Source organism: Rhinichthys klamathensis, unplaced genomic scaffold, assembly GCF_029890125.1.
Source record: "Rhinichthys klamathensis goyatoka isolate OS25496 unplaced genomic scaffold, OSU_Roscu_1.1 h1tg000134l_1, whole genome shotgun sequence".
NCBI lineage: Eukaryota > Metazoa > Chordata > Actinopteri > Cypriniformes > Leuciscidae > Rhinichthys > Rhinichthys klamathensis.
The window spans coordinates 597,643-606,337 of NW_026606669.1; the positions used below are offsets into that span (position 1 = coordinate 597,643).

At 38.8% G+C, this 8,695-nt stretch overlaps 1 protein-coding gene across 1 annotated transcript in view; it reads right to left on the bottom strand.

The window, feature by feature from the left end:
• The window catches only part of col11a1b (collagen, type XI, alpha 1b), a 116,529-nt gene extending 112,061 nt beyond the window's left edge, over positions 1-4,468 (bottom strand). The window contains exon 1 of the mRNA XM_056256992.1: positions 4,084-4,468. Coding sequence (XP_056112967.1) covers positions 4,084-4,198 — 115 coding nt within the window. The 5' untranslated portion in view covers positions 4,199-4,468. The remainder of the gene's footprint in view (positions 1-4,083) is intronic.
• Between the last annotated feature and the right edge of the window lie 4,227 nt (positions 4,469-8,695).

Genomic DNA, 8,695 nt, shown 5'->3' on the forward strand with positions numbered 1-8,695 from the left:
GATTTATGGCTCTGCTTGAGTCTTTTAGACTTCGTCTTTGATGCCTTGAAAAGGAAAAGTTCCGGCCTCACTCGAGACTGATGAATGAGGATGTAAGCGAGGTCAGGGAGATAAGAGTATCAGCTGGGTTACTAACATCCATCATTATCCGTACACAACTGTGTGTCCCTAAGACGCATCTGTTTGTCATCACCACTACGAACGTTGTGGTTGAGGATGCCGAGTTGTGTGAAGTCTCTGAATCTCAAGAGGTTTAAGGGAATAGGAACAGAGGCTGAATGGATGACTAGCACATAAACACTCCTATTCTTACTCCCCCGCTACCAGAGACTACAAAAACTTCTGAGTCAGGTCAAATAGACATATTTGTCTGCTGGTCAGGCAGCAGACAGGAAGTATCCCTTTCAAAGGCCTAAAAACAATAAACCATACAAACAAGAATGACTATTTGCTAAGACTCATTACTCTCTCTCTAGACTCCTTAGTGTTGGATTCAAATCGGGGTTTTATTTTCATATGCTTTGACATCACAAAAGGGCTCATTTTCCACCCTGTCCCACTCAACTAAGCCTGGGAAAGCACTTTAGAAGAATTATACTGAAGTATTTTTTGATAGATCAGCCCTATAACACTGTGTGTAAAGCACAATAAAACCAGTAAAACCATTGTAGGACGATGAGCTGCGTTTGTTAAAAATAGACAGTGGAAAAGTCACTCAGACGCTTGGTCGTCACAGTTACATTTAATTATATTTTATTTCATTTTAAGGTCAAGAGCAGAACCAAAATATTATTAAATTCCTTCTCTTTATACTTTCTGTAAAATAAGTTAAATTTAAGTCAAATTTGACCCTTTTCCCCATTATTTTCTGTAACCATATGGTAAGCGCGTGCAGGAAGTGCTGATCCGGTGGTTCCTGTTCCACATATGTGGCCAGGAGCTGAAGGGTGGTGCTTTTTTAGGGTTACTGAACATGCTGAACACATTATGGTGTCGGCATGGCACAGCCTACAGATAACTTTGCCTCAATGTACCACCAACTAAGTCCTAATGCACTGAAAACACAAACTTCTACTCTGAGATAAAGAGACTATTTTTGTTCAAAGGTTTGAGCTCAGTAAGATTTTATTTTTTTATGAAATAAATACTTCTATTTATCTAGCAACGATGCATTCAATTTATGTAGAGTGAATGTAAATACATATAAAATATTTTGTTTTTTTCAAATAAATGCTGTTCTTTTAAACTTTCTATTGATAAAATAATCCTGAAAAAAATATGGTTTCCACAACATTGATAATAAGAATGGTTTATTGAGCACCAAATCAGCATATTTTAATGATTTCTGAAGGATCATGTGACACTACATGAGTATTGCTTGAGTAATAGTTGCTAAAACAACTTATTAAATTATATTTTATAATATTAAAAATAAAAAAAATTAAATAATATTTAACAATATTTTACTGTATTTCTAAAAACACCATGCAGCCTTGGTGAGAAAACTTCTTTCAAACACATGAACAAATCTTATGACCCCAAACTTTTGAACAGTAGTGTATGTGCAGGATGCTTCATATTTTTTAATAGTGGCCCATATAGGAATCATTAAAGATTTTATTAATGTTTATTACAAAAAAAATCTGAAATATTTGCCTGGAACATCCTGATTTTCTTGATAACTTTAAAACAGCTGCACACAATAAAGCTCAGCATGTCTACATCCGTGCACGTTTGTGAGCTTAATGATGTGGTCAGGCCCTAATGTAGCTTTGTCAAATCAGTCTGTTAAGAGTTTCCATTCAGCGTAACCCCCACTGACAAAACAAAGGGCAGCCCTCAGCATTATCATTCTAAACGAGATGTAAAAAAAAAAAAAAGTCTTAGTAAAACTCATCCAACTCTTAAAGGAGAGGGTAATACTCTGTAAGTCTTACGAGCCTCTTGCAGTGCTACTGTTTTTTTTCTTTTCTAAACTCTAAACTAAAGGTCTCTTTGTGCTCTTCAGAATGTCTCTCAGCATTACTGCATACCTAAAGGCCTCATATATTCCAGATGTGGAGAATTGGCAGGAATAGAACCCCAAACCCCCCCCCCCCCCCCCCCCATTCACAGAAGCTCTTAAAAAATGTCAGTATCCAAAATCCATTAATGCAGCAAATAATCACATTGCTCCTAATGCACATCCACAATTAAAAGTGCTGGATGATTTTATTCTTTGTATTTTCCATTTATTCTACTTGGGGAGGGGCAGTGTCATGGATAATGACACGGCAGACTTTTCACAATAAAATATGACAAAAGAATTTAGCAGAAAATATTTTATCGTCTGTGTAATTCAGCCTCTGAAATTACAAAAAACCTTGAAGAAATCTGGCAGAAATGTCAAAATACACAAGAGACACGACATCTACTCCCCAGTCAAAAAAATCATAAGATTCAATCTGATCCAATAAGCAATGAAATGTCCATGCACTTGACATCATCCCTATCCGTGACAAACATCAAATGCAAAAAGAAAGGCCCTACATCCTCATTGGTTGAATCATTGGTTATCTCAGTGGGTGTGGCCAATCTCTCATGTGGACTTTGTGAACTGCTGTAAGAGATGTCTTATATGGATTTCAGTTCAAATAAACAATCCAGAAAACAAGAGCCAAAAGGTAGCTTTCATGCATGGAATGCAGTTGTGGTCAAGATTATTAAACCAAAAATGTGAAAGCTCACTTTAAAATACCCCCACCTCCAAAATTAGCCTGCAGATGTGCAATGTGAAGACATTATCAAGCAGCCATTTTGAAAGAGGTATGTTACATATCTGAAATGGCCATCAGAACAACAACAAAGGAATATACTATTTATCACTTTACAGGGTAATTGTTATATTTTGTATTTCCTTATAGTAGGAGAGACCAGGCCCTTTAAAATACTATTAGAAAGACAATGTATAAAACTATTTGCGATCCTCACAGGTGAGGTAGAAGGATATAATGCCTGAATTTTGATTTAATTTCTTTTAAAGCAGGCTATACAAGAGGACGTAATGTATAAATTATGGATAGGGCCACTTTAATTAAAATACTTAAGTGTCCACTTTAAAAGGAGACAATGTGTCAAATTCAGAGAGCACCTCTACAGTAGCTTTCTGACAGTAGACCGGTCTTTAGTGTGGACTGGGATAGTGTGGAGAAACGGTATCTCTCTCGGTCTGAGTAATACAATTTCAAAATCTAATTCTGGGCACTCGAGTGCCTCGCTGGTGTGTGCAGGGTAGTGCAGTTCCATGAATGCTGTCTCATGAACTGGTCAACTATAATAGTTACCAAATTAGGGAAGACTACTTTCTGCTATTTACTTAATCATTCTATTCAGTGAAAAAGCCTACATTAAAAAAAATGTCTATATGTAAAACTTTGAAGATCAATGTCACCAATGATATTAATTAACTGGGTATTTAAAATATATATAAAAATTTTGCTAAAAAGGATTTTTTTTTTCTGGCATACCATACCACTCTGATACCTGTAGGCTGCACACCTTAAAAATAAAAGTCTTGATAGACTCTTCCATGTCTAATTTCAATTGCTGCATCAATGTAGGCTACTAGAAGTACATCTATAAATAATAAAATCTAAATATTTTTCAAAATAAACATCAAATACTGCATGTCGAAGATAATGCAATTATCATCACAACTTACGCCACTGATTTCACCCAACTACTCAACGAGTTAGTTTTTATTCTCATCAACTTTTTTCTCATCAAACATTTTGGGCATTATGATACCACATAAAAATATGATTTTAAATACTCTTTATCAGCATTCAGGTTTACAAATGCGTTTTTACCCCGAAACGCGTCTATGATAGCTACCCAAAAATGCTGCCTAGGTAGGCAGCTCAGCAGGTTTTGAGATGCAGCCAATACATTTCGCAATATATAGCCGGTATATACGGTGTTTTAAATATATTTTGACGCTAAAATGCACTCAAACAGTTTAAGTTCCTTACATTTGTAGCTACACAGTCTATACTGAGGATGGCATCACTTAGCTCGCGACGATGCTCCTCAACCTTTCCTTACCTGCTCTCACATGTGTTGCCTGTAGGACAAAAGTCAGACTGAAGATTGCACTTAAAACGGAGTTCCTGAGCCACTTTTTCGTTTTCCATCTCGTGGACCACCTTTCCTTATCCATGACCGGCGCCCTCAACTGTGTCTTATTTTAAATTCGTTCCTATTCCACAATCCAGATTATTGTTATTTATTTCTGCACTGCCATGAGCAAAAAAAAAAAAAACTAATCAATTGGTTTTCGTTGAAAACAAACTTCTTAGTCCCTCCGCCCAGCAGTCTCTCAGACTGAAGGTAAACGGGCTCTCGTGAAAAAAAGGAAACCCGTTTGTTCCCTGAAGAGCTCAAGTCTTTAGGAGGGTTGGACGTGTGGACTAAACCTGACCCGTGAGGAAAAAGAAATGAACACGGGAAAATCACTAGTCTTGGAAAGATCCGCCCATTATTTTGATGAGAGCTTCAAAAGTTTGACACCGTTCCCCGGAAAGCTTAGAGCAAAGGTGTATCTGACGGATCACACAACACCGGGATGATGGTGATGGAACAGGGGTTTACCAGAGGAGAGTCACCCATGGATTGACAGAGGACTGGATAAGGACTATCTTCATAGCATTTCACAACTTACTTTATTTCGTTACTTCTCACATTTGTAGATTACCATTTGGAAATATATATGTTTTATATGTATTTATTTACTGTATTCTTTGTCCTGTTATCTCCACTGCATGCAGACCTGTTGAAATGCCATGTTGTTCCACTAGCCTAAAAAGCTGGAATAACGCTAGGTGTGATGGCACTTCCAGGTATTGCAGTCAAACCAGAAAAATTTTGCTTAAAAAAAAAAAAAAAAACCATTATTTTAAAGAGGCAAAACAAAAGTTGGCCTGAGGTAGCCCATTTAAAATTCCTCAAGAAGCAGTGATAGCCAGAAAAGATACCATCCACATGAATGAGAACTACAGATGAGACTTCATGGCCAACTCGGAATTCCTTCAAGAAACAATCTTGAAAGAGTCTGCTTATGGGATTGCTGTGGCACAGACGTCTGAAAATAATAATTTTTTAAAAGTCATTGGACAGGTGGTGTCTATGCACTCCAGCAGTCAGTTTCTTTCTCCACAGTATAACGTTTAGATGCATAATTGACAACATAACAGCCATTATTGTTACTGAAATTCAGAACACATTAACCATCATTATGTGTTATCCCGCAATAAATAATTTTTGAGAATGCAGAGGGAAACAATAAAAGCAACTGAGACAAAGAAACTGCTTCATCATGTAGTATATCTTCTTTTAAAATGCTGTATAAAATGAGAGTATATTCACTAAGACGGGTTAAGGCTTCAAACTCTTGTTTTACTTTAAGAAAAATGCTTGGTGGGCAAAATGCCAAACTCTGTGGAACCTAAACAGAATTATTAAGTTTAATACTTAAAAACGAAGTATTAAAGCGCACAATCAAATACATTTATCAAGCATAAAACATTCGTACTTTGTATAAAGTAATGAGGGTTGGAACATGGAAAGATTTCCATGTGTCAGATAGATAACACTACCTTATGCAGTCAGCATTCATTTCTTTCCCACAATAGCTGTTTGAGTAACCACTGCCAGACCATTCTGTCTGGTTTTCAGATGGATAATACATCTACCCAAATGTTTGTAAATGCTAATTATGTGAATTCTCAATGTATAATTTTCTTCTTCCTTTTTTCTTTTCATTCACATTTTCCTGAAATAATAAAGAAGAAGAAAATAAAAAACCTACAAACATACGCTGACCCCTTTATTGAGACCGGCAGGAGAGTTCAAGAAAAAAATTACAGACATTTTTATTCAGTTCAGAACATACAATTGTCAGCAGGATCCACATTTTTATCACTCATTTATCTATAAACCATGTGATTAAGAATTCAGTGTGCATACATCCAAGTTATACCATGCATTGTGTAATTATTCTATAATTGTAAGTGAATGACCTTCACTTTTGTTGTTTTTAGACATCCCGAACCTTTCAATTTGTTTGACTAGTAGCCTATAACTTACAGTTCAAATTTAACCCAAAAGAAGTACGCTCTCATGCCAGACATTTTAGATGTTTGGTCTTCAAAAGCAGTTGAAATGAATTTATACTATATGTTGATCGACCAGGAGTTTTGAGGCATGAGTGAACTACTCTGACCTCGGTCTGTTCGCTGCTCCAAACCTTTTGATTTTAGTCAGACCTTGACCTTGAAGCTTCTTGTTCTTGGTCATTGCTTACATCTTGGCTTTTGAGGTTTTGTCTTGACTTCTGTCTTTGCCTGAGATGAGACTGGCGATTCATCCTCATCTGGATGTTAGTGCTGTGGCATCCTGCTGGTTGAGAAAAATCAACAGGGTTAATGCAGTTAGATTTACCATTCTCTGACATTAGCTGAAACCAGTGAGGTCGGCAGAACTTACAGTAAAAGTGTGCGGTAGGTTATGAAAGACTGACCCAACCACAAGTCTCTGGAATGTGTTAAAGCATACTTTTCATTGCTGAAGAATAACCAGCTGCTTAATATAATCCATTTATTTATTTAAATGTGGTCAAATCTACTTGATCAAAGGATGTAGTGCATTCATACTGTATTTTCATACTTGCACACATTTTTCCCATTTTACAGTAATGCATTGTATGGTACAGTACGGCAATTATAGCAAAGTTTTTCATGTGTTTTTGGAAAAAACTGTCAAATGACCAAGTTGCTCCTCAATGCACTGCATCATATTTTTCATCTATCCTTTTTGAAGCGTGAAACCACTTTCCTGCTTTCAAAGACTAACTGCACAAGCAAAAAACATTATAGTATGGGCTGTGAATGAGCATTTAATTGGTTCGATATGTTTGTAAATGAACTGAATGAACTGTGGCATCTTGAACAAAGATCTGCAGACTGATTGAACTAGAGGAGCTTACATGTCATTCATTCAGTTTGACATGCTAGACAATCAGGTTCACAACAAGGAGAAATGGTATCTGAATCTGGAATCTGAACGAATCACTTTAGCGACTGATTAAAATATATTTGAGTCACTAGATCAGGCATGGGCAAACTCTGTCCTGGAGGACCGCTGTCCTGCAGAGTTTAGCTCCAACCCTAATCAAACACACCTGAAACAGCTAATCATTGTCTTCAGGATTACTAGAAGGCTACAGGCAGGTGAGTTTTATCATGTTTGGATCTAAACTCTGCAGGACAGTGGCCCTCCAGGACCGAGTTTGCTCATCCCTGCAGATGGATTAAAATCCCTGCCACTAGCACAAATTCAATGTTCCCTTTTGAGGGAACTTCTAAACTGCATCAGCTGCTCACGCTATCAGGATGCGCTCTTGTGGAACCTATGTGTCTGAGGCATGTGTGCAAACACGCCATACAATGGCTGACGCAGTGCGAGGATGTCGCAAGGTGCACCCCAGTGTATACGAAGGGCACCAACGTAAAGGGGTTAAAGCACTGTGTTCCTCCATAGTCATGAGCCGTGTGTTATTTGTCTGAGAGCGGAGCATGCGTGTTCAGCCCTCGAGGGGACTGGATGCATTCATTGGCTCTAGCTCTGCGTTGCTGAGGCAGGGAATCATGTGAATCTCAGATGGAGCTGGTCAAGGAGCTCCATTGTCTTTGTTACAGAAGTGGAAGCCCGACAGCGGTTTCTTCATCGGAAAGCGAGGACTCATTGCTTGTCTGTGTTTCTGATATTATAGACGTGGTGTCAGTAGAAATGGATATATTTAATAGAGCTGTTTCCTGCTCAATGCAGCAAACCACTTAATACAATGAGCTGGTGAAACTTATGACTTGTGCCACAGCCAGATTGAGTTTAAACTTTTCCGGCTCAATGCAAGATACTGCGGAAGGTCATTTAGATGCACAAGTGTGCAGCTCCGATGAGACTTTCTTTTCTCCCAGACCTGCACACTTAGGTGTCAGGTGCGTGTAGACATCCATACTCTGCCCGTGTGGTTCAGCTTTTAGTTATTCAAATGCAGAGGGGCTGAGCCAGCAGGGTTATGAGTGGATGCCTTGGGTGGAATGGAATTTAGCGAATTACCTTTCCGCGGGGACATCCTCCTCACTGAAGGCTCCCGTTTTGCCCTCTAAATCAAGTCAGACAACATTGAGGTTGGTGGGCAGAGAGTATGCGGCAGCTGGGCAGACTGGTGGAGCTCTGAAAACTATGGTAGTATTGCAAGCTTACCAGGAAGATCTGCTCAAAGACCTTTCCTGAGGCGACCTCTGAACTGTGCATAGCCACAGATCTAGCTCTCTGTGCCACCAAGCAGGTGGCCCGCTCTATTGGCCGGTCTATGGCTGCTATGGTGGCAACGAAGAGACATCTCTTGCTTCATTTGTCAGGGATCAAGGAGTTAGATAAAGCTTTCCTCCTTAATGCCCCTGTCTTGCCCTCTGGTCTGATTGGTACTGCCGTTGAGATGGTGGTGGACAGGTTTAGAGAGGCGAGAATGCAGTCGGCTGCCTTCTGGAAGTATATCCGTCGCTGGGTTCAGGCTCTTGGAACGAGTTCCTGGGGAGAAGAGCAGAAGATGAGAGCAGCACAATAGGAGAAAGCCATACACAGATCGGGGCGCTGT